Raw genomic sequence first — 16,738 nt, 5'->3', positions numbered from 1 at the left:
TTCATATTTACAGCCTAACTTTATTGTTTAGCTTCTATATGGAATTGATGCTTCAATTCTGACTTGTGCGTAGGGAATTAGGAGAGTGAATGACCTAGTTAGATATTACAAACACCGGTAATTTTTGCCTTACCAGTTTCATATATATCTCGACTTGTGCCTTGTAATTTTTTGTTGTTGAACAGTAATATCTAAGATGAATTATGAAGAAATCCAATGAAATATTTAAGCGAAAGGCAAACTGGTCTTAACATTATTTGCATTTAGGTAGAGGTTACAAAGAGTCCACCATCTTTTATCATTCAACAGAAATCAACTTCGAATATAAATCCAGCAACTAGTACTTGACGATTCTCTGGATTACCGGAGACCTCTGGCAATTTTCATCTCCCTGTCAAAACAGTCACCATGGTTGAATTCAGAAAGCATGAATTGGTTTAAACAAGAAAACGGAAAGTCGCTCGACAACCACCAAGAAGGAATAAACAAACTTCACTGAAAAGGCACGAAAAAAAGATTCAAGCAGTGTGGTTCCTCCCTAAAAGTAACTCAGAGAATAAAATTATACGAGGTCCGTTTAAATTAGTAAAGGAAGAGGTGCCTCTATCAGCTATTATTAAGATTAGTTCACATACCACCAACATGTTTCCATGTATTTCATACTAATTGTTGAAGATCATTTGGTCCTAGTTCTAAACAGTACTTCCAAGCATAAACATTCCCAGTGTCGGCAAGATTAGGAGAAAGTTGAATAACTATGCACCAGAAGTTACATGCTTATCTTCATTTTTATTTCAAGATACCTGGATTTTTATAATTTTACCGACTCTCAGAGTTATTAGGTTATATGCCTTTCATTTGATTTCTAAAGCAGAGCTGCCAACCCCTTGGTTCTTATAATGAATAGAATTTTTTATCTTCATCTATCCAAAAAGGAAAAAGAAAAAAAAGAACGAAAACAGAAAGGGCAGAGAAGAAGAAAGAAGGAAGATGTCATAGTTTTGCCCTAATCAAGAACTTGGTCGTTTTTCGCCAAGAAAAACCAAAAGATATATTGCGTGGCTACTAAGATATATTAAACAAAGAGGTTCCTGGACTCCAAGACAAAGGAGAACAGCCAGCAGAATGGATCCACCACGTTCAACCATAAGGTTGGGAAGTTTTGAGTCAGCATCAGAGTAAAGTTAAGAGGTTAGGAGTTTTGAGTCACCATCAGAGTAACGTCTAAAGCCCTGACAAGGTTTATTAGATTTATGGGGTTAGTTACACACACATACCTCACTCATGGCAACATTCAGATCAGATTAGAAGTCTGTCAGCCAGCTAGACCATCCCAGGCCACCAACCGGAGCTGAGAACTATCCTCTACGGTTCCATGGCCACTAAGGACCATGGGGACTGTTAATCATGCCTGGTCTCATTGTCATACTTCATCAACTAGACTTGGTTTCCTATCTCCTTAGAACTCAAGAGTACAGTGGTATGAGCCTATAGAACAGATCCTGTTCAACTAAGATTCTTCCTCAGATAAGTGGATTGACGATATGCGGCAGGTGCTTTATGTGCAACAGTTAAGTGTGATTGCAACCACCTATTTTTGCAGTGTCTAAACGCAAGTAAAATCTGGCCTTCGTTTCTTAACATATTCAGAATTATTTCTGTCAAGCCATACAGAGTAAAGGAGCGTTTGAATAGGTTGGGTGTTCAGGGAATGAGGAAATCGGCAAGGAAGGTCTGGAATACAATCTCAAGGCAATTGTCTTCTGGGTATTATGAAAAGAAAGGAACGCAAGATGCTTCAAAGGGAAAAAGGATGTTGCATAGAAGATCAAGTGCAGATGCATGTGGGTTTTGGCTTTTTGATGCAACTTACAGGATGTTGAGAAAATTGCATGCTAGATTTCATATTTTTTGAAGGAATATGAGTGTAGATTTGGAACCCCTTCTTTATATTTTTGTATAGAGGAGTTCATGTCTTTGTATTACCCTGGCAACCATATCAGTGCTGAGCTGCTTATTTACCTTTTCAAACCAAAATAAGAGAGGAGGTGGAACACGCCATTGTGGGCGAGCATACTAGATCAGAAAGTTTTATGACACATGCAAATTTGAGATAAGCATGAGTGCATGACAAAGACGAAAAAGAAATGATAGAAGGGAAAAGAAATTCTAGGAATTCCTACTAGCTTCCTTTGAAATACCTACCCCCGCATTATAAGGTTTCTGCAAGCTCAACAGAAGACAGAAAAATTGGAATATAATAAACTTAATTTGCTATACTTCTAATGGTATCATCTCATAAGAGTAATATGACCCAGATTTTATAGATTCGGTATAATTTTAGTTCATCGGGTTAGGGATGTTATTGCCGAGACAAAAACTTCAATACAGAATGCTGATAGGGCAGCCTGGTGCACTAAAGCTACCGCTATGAGCGGTGTCCGGGGAAGGGGCCCACCACGAGGGTGTATTGTACGCAGCCTTACCTTGCATGTCTGCCAGAGGCTGTCTCCAAGGCTTGAACCCGTGACCTCAGCAACTACTTTACTAGTTACTCTAAGGCTCCCCTTCCTATACGAAATGCTGATATGGAACATAAATTGGGGTTGTCCACAATTAACTATGGTAGAGCTGTTTATGAATGTATTCACGGTACTTGACTAAACAAAGATGATGAGAACATGAACTCTCCTTCTCCTCGGGATCAAACATCAATCCAACAATATGAAAGACAACTCATTGGGATAGATGCAGATGAAGCAAAACATTTTATTCCCTTTAGAAAATCCCCTAAATGTTCCATAGCAACTAGAAAGAGATTGTTTAACCAATCAAGCAGGACTAAGATGTTCCAGAGTCAAAATCACTTGCATCAGCTGCTGGACAAACATAAGATGCTACGATGCCATTGTACAGCACGTGCTTAAAAGAAGGAAGCTATTTCAGCATGTTCTAAATGTCTAAATTTAACGGATTCTGGTAGCACATCATTAAAAATCTTCGTTGTTTTAACATTTCATAATAAATCTACAGTTAACAACATAAAAGCTAGTTCTCAAAAATGTCAAGAATTTCATGATAAGTTAGGACCTCGATTGTTGGTTAAGAAAAGTATAAAAAAAGGTAATCAACAGTTCTGAGGGCAAGAACTCTTGGCCTAAAAGAAAAAAGATAAATTTTGTTTCCGCTCTACCTATTGTAATTGTGAGGTTGCTGTACTTTCCAGAAGAGAACAAGTTATAAGGCACTTTGATGTACTATCTTAAAAAACTAACAAACTGAGTTGTACAAAATATGTTTCATAAAAGAAGAGGATTCTCTTTTACATAACAACCACATCATGTACCATCCATGAAGACGAATCTCCCGTAAAAACTAGGAAATCTTGTAATCATCACACTATACAGCCACCTCATATCCCAATTCGAGGAACCATGATAATTCAAAATTCACTATTACTGATTAGTCAGTCAAACCTAGTCAGATTTTAGAAACTTATTCTCAGGTCTGCACTTGCTGAAAAGAGTCATCAATCATTGCTACAGTAAGTAAACCTAGATAAAAGAAAACATAAACATACTTGAAACTATAGATCAGTGACTCTAAGAGCAAATACTCAATTTCCTAAACAAAAAGTTGATGGCAGAATATTTGCAACTGTGGAAAAGAATCTAACTGTGTATTACTATAATCTCAATCACGTACAATATCAGTTTCCCAAAACCACATGCTGGACAAGTTCTACCACCTACAAAACTCCATTAGCTCTCGGAGCAAACGCTAAATTTCCTAAAAGAAAAGTTCATTGTAAGAAGTTATGCATGTGTGGCAAGGGTCTAACGGTTTGCCTCCATAATCACAATCATGAACCTCGTTATGTTCCCAAAGAAAAACTCCAGCAACATCTCCTTCATTTTTTTCAATGTGAGCCCAATCATATGCTGGTCTTTTACTTTTGCTGTGCCACATGGCCCCAAAATCTATTTAAGTTCTAAATAATCTTATCTAGACCGACTCACCGCATATACTTCGCCTAATAATGACTAGAAAATTTGTACGAATTACTAACATAGAAATTAGTCAAATGATATGCTGACCTTACTTTAAATGATATACTGACCTTACTTTAAAAACTCCTGTCTAGGATGGAACCTCACTTTTAGAAGTGAGGTTCCATCCTTTGGTAGGCATTTGAATGACTAGGAACTGGACAGAGTCACTTTTTCAACAATCTCAATCTCTTCAATGGAGTGTCAACAGATCAGGACAAACTATGTTTGCTGTGAGACGGGAGTTTTTAAAGTAAGGTCAGCATATCATTTGAGGAACTACAGCAACCATACACAGACACAATGAACCTGGAGGCAACTGAGGAAGGCAAACATATCTTATAAAGTGGCCTGCTTTGTGTGGTTGGTTGTTAAAAGGACCTGCTTGACACAAAACAGGCTGCAAAGACGGGGAATACACCTATGCTTTATCTGCCTTTTATGTGGAGACTATGCAGAAACAAATAGTCATCTCTTTTTGCACTGTAGGGTGACTTCTCAAATGTGGGGCATCTTTCTAGCTAATATTGGGTTGAATTGGGTTATGCCAACCAACAACTGGATATCTTAACAAGTTGAGGAGGAACTAAAGCCCAAAAGAAGGTCTGGAAAATGATTCCTAGATGCATATGGTGTACTATTTGGAGGGAAAGGAACTCAAAAGGTCTTGAAAACAAAAGCAACTCCATCCAGAAGATAAAGCATAATTATATTCAACTTTTGCATTTTGGTGTTATGGACAAGGGCACAGTTTCTAGAGTCTCCATAGAATTTTTCATTTGTCAGCCAAACCTAGGTATCAGTTGTAATTATGATCTATTTGGTTTTTGGAATCAATACAAATGTTACCTTATCAAAAAAAAAAAAATTGTCTTTGATACAAACTTAGGAATTATCAAAATGTTAAGGTTCACTGAATCCCACATTTATGCTTACATAAATATACACACATCTCCAAGAAATCCCTTAAATTAGTAAAAGGACAAATAAAAATAGGCAAAATCTCCTTCCAAGTTATATAACAGTGGCTGGTTAAAAAAAAGTTAAATAACACTGTCCATATTTTTGGACTTCATCTAAAACTAATTGTACTATATACAACTATTCAACTAACTTGCTAACCAGCAACAATAACATACCCATAACATACCCAGTGTATTCCCACAAAGTGGGGTCTGGGGTAACTTGCAAACCACTACTTCATATTTTTGTTTCCTTTCATAATGGTGGTGTCTAGGCACCAGATACATGCTACTTTCCACCAACAAAAGGTACCGCATAATTCTGTCCACCAAGACTTCTACATATGAGAAAAGACCACCTACCTTTTGTCTCCACTGACATATTAGTGTTGGTTCCCACGGTCCATTGCGACTATAGTGATTCTTTCATTCCAAATGCTACATACATTTATTGGAGGGGAACTTTGAATTCTTTAAAACATTCTCTTATTCATACCTTTATCTTTCCAAATAATTCCTTTGCAAAATGCAAAAACACCCAATTTGAGTAACACTTTCTAAGTTTCAAAATTTGCACACAATTCCATAAATGCTACTCTCTCTGTTTTAATTTGTTAGTCTGGTTTAGACTTGACACAAGGTTTAAGAAAGCAAACAAAACTTTTTAATCTTGTAGTCTTAAACTAAACATATGTAGAATCTATCAAAATATCTTTAATCTTATGATCTTAAACATGTTAGGTGGAAAGTTGAAATTTAAGAGTTGTCAGAAAAGGCAATAGTCATCCTTTTTGAAACAAACTAAAAAGTTAACTAAAAAAGAGAAGTCCGGTGCATTAAAGCTCCTGAAATGTGCAGGTCCAGGGAAGGACCCCACCACAAGGGTCTAATCTTACCTACCACAAGGGTGTATTATGCGCAATCTTACCTTATATTTCTGCCAGAGGCTGTCTCCACGGGGCATCAACTTTACAAATTACTCCAAGGCTCCCCGCTTCAAGGGAGTATAACATTATACTACTTTCCAACATTCAATCGAACTTGCGAAGTGTTACTTCAAACTTTTTCTTATTACCACTGACATAAATTATACATCAAATTAACATATTAACCTCCGCCATTCAATCAAACACCATCATAAAAAAACAAATTATTAAAAAAGCATTTTGGAGCAAATATTGATGTGATAGGCTGAAACTGACCTAAGCAGTAGAAAAACTAGGCATTTGCAGTCTTAGGAATGAGCGGAATGGATTGTGTTCCCTTTTGCTTCATCCGTGCTTCTTCTTCACGGATCTTCTGCATCTGAAGCATCCGTTCCATAACAAGTTCATAGGCACACTTTTCATATGTATGGCGTTCGTCTTCGCATTTCCATGGGAGGTAGAATTCGGATTGACGACACTTGTTCAATGGGATCAACAGGTGTGCGCACTGATCTCGATAAGCTAATGGCACTTTGTTCTCCACCATTTCTGCTTGTGTTGCTACCATCTTCTTCGATGAACCTGGTACCTCCATTTTCGTCTGCCAATTTTCCCCTCTTTTGATTTCTCTTTTTTTGAGTTTATTAGGTGTTGTGCTCTTTGTGAAGGAATTTTGGGAGGGATGTGGGCTTTAGATTTGTTGTGATGATTGGGCTACACTTCAAGCCCAAAATGTTGTATTGATAGAATTTTGGCGAAAATGACGGTATTGTACACTTAAAACAATATAAATCTCAACAATTTGGAGTTTAATTACAGAAAATTTTGATATTTTACATAATTACTGAAAATTTCAATTTTGATATTGTTGAGATACATAATTAGCTTTGGTACGTCCAATGAAGACATATTTTTTTCTTTGTAAAAATATATAATTAGCTCCCGCTACATTTTTTTTTATCTGTCGAGATACATAATTAGTTGAATTTTTTATAATTATTTTGTAAGAGTGGAGATTTGTGTAAATATGATACGTTAGGGTGTATGTAATCCCTACAGTTTAGAGTTTAATTACAGAAAAATTTAATATTTTGCATAATTATTGAAATTTCAGTTTTTGGTCTGTCAAGATACATAATTAGCTCCCAATACATCCAACAAGGATATACTTTTTTCTTTGTAAAGATGCATAATTAACTCCCGATATATTTTTTCAATTTTGGATCTGTCGATATACATAATACATCCACCGAAAATATAGTTTTTCCTTTGTAAAGATGCATGATTAGTTTTCGATCCATTTTTCTGATTTTGGGTCTGTGCAGATACATAATTAGCTCCCAATACATCCAACAAAGATACATAATTAGTTAAATTTTTTATAATTATTTCGTGAGGATGAAATTTATGTAAATATGGTAAGTTAAGGTGTACTTTATGTTATTTTTGGTAAGTATTTGATCGCCTTATTTAAAATAAGAAAAAATTACCTATTGAGTACTTTTTATAAAATATTTAATGCTTTTAAATGTACTTGTTATTTAATATATAGATATACCATATTTAAAAATATTTACCATCTATAACAATTGTATTATGTATTAAAAGTGAATATGTATACAATATAGATGTATTAGAAGTGTATTAAATGCATTTGACTTATTTTGGTTAAATAAATGCGCTACGTATTAAAAATAAATTATGTATGTAATATAATCAGGAACGGCTGAAGCATGAAGCAGCTAAAGCTGCTGCTTTAGGCTCCTATTTTGAGGGCCTCAAAATTTCATAATATGTGTACATATTATATTATTTTTATCTCAATATATGTGATTTCATAATATGTGTATATATTATATTTTTTGTCTCAATATTTGTGATAGTGTTTGAATTTTAAGAGTCAAATGAGTTATTTTTTTCAAAATATATAAATTTTATTTGAAATTTTAATGATTCTATATATAAGCATAGAATCAAAAGTTAAGAAGTTTGAATCTTGAAAAATAAAAAATGTCACATCAATTGGGTCTGACAAAGTATTTCAAATTATCGCACTTCATTATTCGTCAATGTAAATTCTTTTTATAGATCAACCTCTTCAAAGAGATTTGAAATCTCGAAAACAAGATTTGTACCTTCTACAGTATATAAATATGATCTAATAGTATTTACACAACTCATATAAATTAATTTGCTTTTGAAAGATCTATGAATAGCGTATTTTTTCAAAATCTATTTCAATAGGCGTATGATATCAATGGCATGGGGATTATAACAACTTTGTATATAAAAAAACTAAAAAGAAAAAGATTTCAAGACATTATATACAGTATATGATTCTTTTTGTTTTTCGAATAAAATCATAAAGCCTCTTATTGAAGTTTTTGCTTTAGGCCACCATACTAGTTGAGCCGCCCCTGAATATAATTGTATTATACTATGTATTAAAAGTGAATTATGCATGTAATATAAATGCATTATAAGTGTTTTAACTGTTATTATGTTTGTTTTAATAAAGTATTTATGCTATCTATTAAAAGTGAATTATGCATGTATTAAAATTATATTGCTATAAAGGATAAATATTTTTTAAAAATGATATATTTGGGTAAGATTTTTTATTTTTGCATGAATACCAATTAGTAAGTAACTTTCACGCGAAAAAACGTACTTTTTTTTCGCCTCTTCTTCTGCTGCATTTAGACACATACTTCTTTGGAATGTATTGTAATGATTGGGTTACTCTTCAAACCCAAAATTACTTGGTTGTAAGGGGTTGTTTGGATGGAAAATAAGTTATCCCGAAATTATTAGTTTCGAGATTAGCTATTTCGAAATTAGTTATCTCACCATCAAGAAGGGATAAGAATAACACTATAATTTCAGGATAACTAATCCCGGGATGAGTTATTCCATGCATTGTACCAAGCAAACATGGGATAAGCTCATCTTTAAATTAATTCCATGATTAGTTATCCCTTATTTCTCCTACTAAATGATCCCTACGAGTTTTAGGGAAACATGAAGTGAAATTTTCATAAATATACTTGTCCCCAAATTTATGAAAATAACAAGATTTTACTTTATTGCAAAATGTAACACATAATAATAATGAAATACATTCTATTCATGAGTATAATAATTGTATCCGTGCACATAATAATAGTGAAATACATTTATATATGCTCTTAATAAATGTATCCATGTGTATACAATATCTTTATCTAACTATATTTACGTGGATAATAAGTGTATTGTTGTATTCTTGAAGTTTTGATGATCTACAAATTATTCCACAAAGGATAAAATCGACGGCTAAAAGACAACATCCATGGGACATGGTCCCATACGAAGTCTATTCCGATGATGATAACTGAGTACAAGTAGATGTTATAGTAAGAAGTTGGTGGCATTGCAGTAGAGGCAGCCAACCTCGACCGATTGGAAAAGTTCTAGATTTTGTTGTCTCTTAAAAAAGGACTACACACACAATAATATGTAGTTTTGCAAATCAAGATCCCTCTCAAAAAGTAAAATCTGTCTCATATGAACACAACTCATGCCTTAACAAGGGACATGATTAAGTGCTAATTTAGTCTTGTTGTGTCTTGAGTCTTTTATGTTTTACTCTAATATTGTAAATCTACTCCTGAACTAAAAAGGATAGTAAATTTGTAACTTGTATAAGTTTTAGTTTGAGTTGTATCAGTTAGAGTTAATTGATCGAGTCACTTTATATTTGGTCAAGTTTTTCTTTTCACTTTTGGTAGTGTTTGTCCTGGGTAGAGTTACTTAGGACGGGTGACTAGAGTTAGTCAGCTGAGGTGTAGTAGAGTTACTACATTCATCTTGTAGTAAAGTTATTATAAAAGGTTAGGATTTGAGTTTAATTAGTGTGATTATTGGAGTTTGAAATCACTTTGTTGCTTAAAGATTAGTGGACCGTTAGGAAATCCTGTGAGACAGGTCGTATTTTTTTATCCTTTGAGCAAAGAGGTTTTCACATAAATATTATGTGTACCTTACTTCCTTGCATTGTCTTTTCTTTTATATCCACTTTAATGTATTTGTTGGTTAAGGAACCTGGTTCCTTTGTGTTTGGTGGACTCCTACATTTCATCAATTGGTATCAGAGCTGGCTCTCTATATAAGGGTGCCTAGAGAAGATCTAGCTCAGAAATGATAGCTCCACCAAATTTATCGACCACCAGACCACCCCGGTTTAATGTTAAATACTATGATTGGTGGAGGACAGGGATGCATGACTTAATAATGGCTGAGGATAGTGAATTATGGAACATCATTTGCGATGGTCAACATATTTCCATGAAGGAAGTTAAGGAAGGTGGGATTACTAGGTTGGTTCCCAAGACTCTAAGGGAATATGATGTAGATGATCGTAAAAAGATTGAAAAAGTTATAAGGAGAAGAAATTGTTTGTCTGTGGCATAGGACCTGATGAATATAATCGAACCTCGACATGTGAGTCAGCCAAGGATATTTAAAAGTGTTTAAGGACTACACATGAAAGAACAATCTAGGTGAAAGAGTCAAAGGTTGACATGCTTACAACCCACTATGAAACAATTATAATAACGGAAGGAGAGACCATACAGGAGATGCACACAAGATTTACATCTATTACTAACAAGTTGCACTGTCTAGGTGAGATTATCAAGCCAATAAAACAAGTGAGGAAGGTGCTTAGCATTCTTCTAAATTCATGGGAAAGTAAGGTGAATGCAATCACTGAAGCCAGGGACCTAAAAACTCTCACAAGGGATGAGCTAATAGGAAACTTAAAAACCTATGAGATGAAGAAGCAACAGAAGCAAGCCAAGAAGGAACCAAAGAAAGGAAAATCCTTGGCTCTTAAGGCTTCCAAAGGTAAGACAGTGAAAAAGATAAATATATGACATATATAACCAAAAGATTTCTCCAGGTACTGAAGAAAGAAGGCTTTCAAAGAAGAGGGAACTTGAGTAGGTCAACCAATGCCAATGATTTATATCACAAGTATGGGAAACTTGACCATTTTATCAAAGATTGTCTAATGCATAATATGGATCACTCTAATGCATAATATGGATCACAAGTAGTATGGTAGAGGTGGATTTAATAAAGAAAAACAGAAGAACCAGGTCCTTGATAAAGTCTAAAAAGGAGTTGTTGTTGACTATGTGGTCAAATAAGCACTGATAGCTTGAGGAGACTCATCTAGTGATTCAGATGAATCTTAGAACCCTGAAGACATCCCAATGATGGTGATTGAAGACTCAGATAAACTGTAAGACCCCACAAGGTTCCCTCGTTGTCTAAGACCTTTAGAGCATGTCAAGAGAGTTTTCACACTTAGAAATTTGACTAAGTGTTGAGACTTAGTCCTTTCTTTTAAGACCTTCAAACTTTGAGGATTTATTTAATGACCTTTCCGACTTTTGATAGTTGATTTCTTTGTCAATTCATGATGGGGCAAGTTCATAGTACATCTCGGGTGAGTTTTGAATTTTTTGAATCCTATTTAGACCATGTTTGGAGCCCCAAAACAGTAGACCAACGCGATCTTGGCGCCCCGCGTCGCCCATCCCATTGGTTAATATTTTCCCCAGTTATCAGCGTCAATTCCAGTGAGTCGATGCTAACTTGGCATGATGCATCGAGTATTGTGTCGACACCATCGACGCAACGGGAGCGTCGCTGGGTGTATTTTATTTTCAGTCTTTAAAAATCTGCGTCCAAGGGGGTAATTAAGTCATAAGTCATCCCCCCCCACCACCAATTCAGTCATAACATGAGATTAAGCCCTCAAAACACCAAAGTATAATCATTCCACTCAATTCTCTCAAGAACACATTCTAGGATTTCAACCCAAAATTCAAGAAAATCTCAAGATTCCACCGTTACTTTTCAAAATTGAGTCAAGAATTAGAATCCCCAAACTAAGAGCTTCAAGAACCATTCTTCAAGAGTACGAATAGCATCTCAAAAGCAAGTGTTCATTCAAAGTTCATCATTCAAGGTACGTGGAGTTTGAAGAAGAGCAATTCTTTCGCCCTTGTGTCCAAAAATTTAATTTTTATTAAAGAATTTCATGATTTGCAAATGGGGTTTATGTCTAATTTTCTTTGTTTTGAGTTTATGAATTCATAAGTTATTTAAGTCTTGACTTGCACTATTAGTTCATTTATTTATGTTGTGAATTGAGAATTTACACTATGAATTGCACATCCCTATAATGATTTGATGCTTTCCGGTGTTTTCAAGATTGATGTCAAGATTTAAGCTTCATTATGAAATTGAGATTATTTGAGTATGTGTATATGCTTTAAGCCAAGTATGAATTATGATGCTTCATGAAGAGTATGCTATTAGCACGCTTTAACAAACAAGTATCCTGTTTTAAATGAAAGACAGATCTTTGATCCTAAGTTAAGATAGGAATCCACATTATTTACAATTTAAAGAAAAAAGAAGCATAGTTTGGATTTCACTATATATATACATGTATTGTTTTAAGGTGGATTTTCTAAAAGTTCTGAGCCTAAGTATGGGAGTAGTATTTAGCATCGAGTTGGGTATGATTCCAAGGTCTCATGCCCCAGAACTACGAGCCACCGAAGGTCTATGATTTTCCCCTAGTGGGCTAAGATAAGTGATCACTTAAGTTAAGGTTTTATTCCGATGGCAAGGGTAGAATAGCTCTTCCCAACGTGGGTAAGACGTTGGACTCTATGTCAGCTCACATGGTTTATGTTGGTTAGAAGAAACTTCCAAAAGTCCCTCAGTCTCTTAAAGATCTAAAATCCCTAAGTTTCGAAAGAAGTCCCTATTCTGCCTAAGATAAGAGTATATGCTTTGAAAGTTATTATTTTAAGATTCCTTTTATTTTTGCTTACAAGTTTGAGAAACAAGTCGAGCATACAGATTTTAGAACCGAGTAAAATGACTCGCAAGATTTATACTACCTGTTTTATCATTTATGATTTACAAGAATTAGATTTTAGATTTACTCAAGTTATGTAAGCCATTTATGTTAGCATGCATGATTTTTATAAAGATTGGTGATATTGTTTACTTATTGCATGTACCCCCATATACTCAGTACACTCCCAAAGTACTGATCCACATATATGTCTTTGTGCTACATTGCCTCATAATGTAGGTTCAGGTGCTCAGCCTCAGCAGCAATAGTGATTTCCTAGTACTTCTATCTAGACTTTCACAATTGGTGAGTTCTCATGGTTTGGGGACCTATTTCTCCAATCTTTCAGTATTCAAAGTAGTTTGCTTTATTGTCTTCAGTTTGAGTCAGTTGGGGGTCTGACCCAATGACTCTCTAGTTCCTTAGTAGTAAAGGCTTTTCAAATTATCAGTTGTTTTCTTCAGACTTTTCAGTACTTTATTATTCAGACAGTGTTCTACTTTATTTCAGTTAAGACGTGTAATGGCATACTATTATTCAATCTAACTAACCTGAAATAAGTTCCAGAAGTAGTAGCAGGCTCAAAGGGTTAGCTTAGGACTACTTGTATCCTTAAGCACCGTGTGATATCTCGGGATGAGACTTTGGGGCGTTACAAACTTGGTATTAGAGCCTAAGGTTTAGAGAGTCCTAGGGAGTCAGACAAGGTGTGTTACGTAGAGTCTTGATCATCGGTGTGAAGCGTGCCACATCTATGAATAAGAGGCTATGGGATATTTCTAGGAAAAATAGAAGGGAGAATGCAGCTCCTATAACTTGGCGGGTATTTCCAGATATATTCTTAGACAAGTTCTTCCCACTTGAGATGAGAGAAGAAAAGATAGAAAAGTTCATAAACCTGAGACAGGGCTCTATGACAGTGAAGGTTTCAACCAGTTATCTAAGTATGCTCCTGATTTGATAGCTGACCCCAGATCTAGTATGAGTAAGTTTATGATCGTTGTGTCTGGATTAGTGGTAAAGGAGTGTAGGACTGCTATGCTCAATAGAGACATGGATTTTTCTAGACTAATGATCCATGCTCAACAGATTGAGGAATAAAAGATAAAGGAAAGAGAGAGAGTAAGAGGAAATAAGAGGGCTAGGTCAGAGCAGTTTGAGTATGGCTAGACTAGATCTTATAGAGGGAGACGTCCGTAGTTTCAGAATCGGTCATCTATGCTCGTGCCTTCATCATCCAATGCTCCCGTACCCAGAAATAGACAATAGCAGGGGAATAAGTCTTCTATGTCTAGATCTCAACACAGTGTGAGTGGCAAGCCCAATTATCCCCCATGTGCTAAGTATGGTAGGACCCATCCCGGTGAGTGCTTGGTTGAGTAGAAAGATTGTTATGGTTGTGGCAAGTTGGGCCATAGACTTAGAAAGTGTCCATAAACTAAACGGAACCGAGATATTCGACCTCAGACTCAAGCTACCAGTGCACCAGCTCCTATAGCACATCCAGCCCCTCCTCAGGGTGCTTCATCCAGCACTGCTGGCGGCCAGCACCAGAATTGATTCTATGCTTTACCATTCCGCCAGGAGCAGGAGGATTCACTAGATATTGTTACGGGTATGTTTCATGTCTTTCATTTTGATGTGTATGTATTGTTGGACCCTGGGTCAAGTTTCTCTTATGTGATCCCATTAGTTACTATGAATTATGAGATAAGTTTCGAAAAGATTCCTGAGCCTTTCTTGGTTTATACCCCCGTGGGTGAGTTAGTTGTTGCTAAACAAGTTTACAAAAAGTGTCCTATTACCGTTTTTCATAAGGTCATAATTGCAGATTTGATAGAGCTAGATATGGTCGATTTTGATATAATTCTGGGTATGGATTGGCTTCATTCCTGTTATGCATCTATAGACTATCGGACCCATATAGTTAAGTTTTAGTTTCTAGATGAGCCAGTTTTTGAGTGGTCCAAAAATTTTGTATCTCCCAAGAGTCATTTCATATCTTATCTTAAAGCCAGAAATTGATTCCAAAGGTTGAATCTATCATATAATTCTAGTTAAAGACACTAAGTCTGAGGGTCTAACTATTCAGTCAGTCAGTATAGTTAATGAATTTCTTGATGTTTTTCCAGAAGATCTCCTAAGGATACCTCTCGATAGAGAGATAAAATTCAGGATTGACCTTCTTCCCGATACTCAGCCTATTTCTATTTCTCCATACCGTATGGCTTCCACAGAGCTCAAAGAGTTGAAAGAGCAACTCAAAGATCTTCTAGATAAAGGTTTCATAAGGCCCAGTATTTCTCCATGGGGTGCACCTGTCCTGTTCGTGCGAAAGAAAGATAGTTCACTGTGAATGTGCATTGACTATTGTTACCTAAATAAGGTCACGATAAAGAACAAGTACCCTCTTCCTAGAATTGATGACCTGTTTGATCAATTGCAAGGTGTAAGTTATTTCTCAAAGATAGACCTTAGATTCGGCTATCATCAGCTTAAAGTGAGGGAGTGTGACATTCCAAAGACAACCTACAAAATCCACTATGGTCATTTTGAGTTTTTAGTCATGTCTTTCGGGCTAACCAATGCTCCAACAGCTTTCATGGACCTCATGAATCGAGTGTTCAAATAGTATCTAGATATGTTTGTCATATTCATAGATGATATCCTTGTGTACTCCCGTAGTGAGGATGACCATGCAGATCATCTTAGAACTGCCTTGCAAACTCTTAGAAATCATCACTTGTTCGCCAAATTTAGCAAGTGTGAATTTTGTCTAAGATCAGTAGCCTTTCTCGGTTGTATTATTTTAGCCGAAGGCATTAGAGTTGATCCCCAAAAGACAGAAGCCATGAGAAATAGGCCTAGACCTATCTCTTTGAAAGAAATTAGAGGTTTCTTGGGTTTAGCTAGTTTTACCGCCGTTTTGTTAAAGGTTTCTCGTCCATTCCATCTCTGATATCTAGACTGACCTAAAAGAAAGTTAAGTTCCTGTGGTCAGACTCTTATGAGAAGAATTTTCAGGAGTTGAAGACTCGGCTCATGTCATCCCAGTGTTGGCATTATCCGATGGTTCAGATGGTTTTGTGTTGTATTATGATACCTCTAGAGTCGGTTTGGGCTATATGTTGATACAGAGAGGTAAGGTTATAGCCTATACCTCTAGGAAGTTAAAACCTCATGAAAAGAATTACCTAACCCATGATCTTGAATTAGCTGTTATGTGTTTGCTTTGAAAATCTGGAGACACTATCTGTATGGAGTACATATTGATGTCCTTACGAACCACAAAAGTTTACAGTATGTGTTTACTCAGAGGAAGTTGAATCTTCATCAGAAGAGATGGTTGGAGTTGCTAAAAGATTATGTTATGAGTGTGTTGTATCATCTGGGCAAGGCCAATATAATAACAGACGCCGTTAGCAGGTTGTTTATGGGCAGTGTTGCTCATGTAGAGAAAAATAAGAAAGAGTTAACTCGAGAAGTTCATCATTTGGATAGATTGGGTGTTAGGTTGCTTGATTCAGATGAAGGTAATGTTTGGGTTCAGAGTAGTTTTGAATCCTCTTTAATTTCGGAAGTGAAGGAAAAGCAAGACATGGATTCTAGCTTGGTCAAACTAAAGGAGTCGGTTAAAGACCAAAAGGTAGAGGTTTTCTCCCAAGGGGGAGATGGTGTGTTGAGGTTTCAAGATAGATTGTATGTTCTTTGTATTGATGATTTGAGGCAGAGAATTATGGCTGAAGCGCATGGTACGCGGTATTCCATTCATCCCGGTGCTACTAAGATGTACCGCGACTTGCGGAAAATCTATTGGTGGAATGGTATGAAGAAGAATATAGCTGAGTTTGTAGCAAAGTGTACAACTTATTAACAGGT

The 16,738-nt window shown here is 35.8% G+C and overlaps 1 protein-coding gene and 1 non-coding gene across 2 annotated transcripts; both read right to left on the bottom strand.

Annotated features, from left to right (window-relative positions):
• Nucleotides 1-242: 242 nt before the first annotated feature.
• Nucleotides 243-6,602, bottom strand: LOC107870455 (NADH dehydrogenase [ubiquinone] 1 beta subcomplex subunit 7). The gene is made up of 2 exons (XM_016716989.2): nt 6,214-6,602; nt 243-391 (listed from the first exon to the last, which is right to left on the bottom strand). Exon 1 carries the CDS (start codon nt 6,530-6,532, stop codon nt 6,230-6,232), a length of 303 nt encoding a protein of 100 aa, XP_016572475.1. The 5' UTR covers nt 6,533-6,602; the 3' UTR covers nt 243-391; nt 6,214-6,229.
• Nucleotides 1,310-1,520, bottom strand: LOC124899153. The gene has a single exon (XR_007056289.1). It is a non-coding gene; the product is annotated as a small nucleolar RNA U3 (small nucleolar RNA).
• Nucleotides 6,603-16,738: the final 10,136 nt, after the last annotated feature.

This window comes from Capsicum annuum, chromosome 5 (genome assembly GCF_002878395.1).
Source record: "Capsicum annuum cultivar UCD-10X-F1 chromosome 5, UCD10Xv1.1, whole genome shotgun sequence".
NCBI lineage: Eukaryota > Viridiplantae > Streptophyta > Magnoliopsida > Solanales > Solanaceae > Capsicum > Capsicum annuum.
The sequence above is the reverse complement of the archived record's forward strand: the minus strand, read 5'-3'. Positions and strand labels throughout refer to the sequence as shown.

Bases quoted from the DNA above. Each gene is read 5' to 3' on its own strand.
- LOC107870455 (XM_016716989.2), bottom strand. From the start codon at position 6,532: ATGGAGGTACCAGGTTCATCGAAGAAGATGGTAGCAACACAAGCAGAA.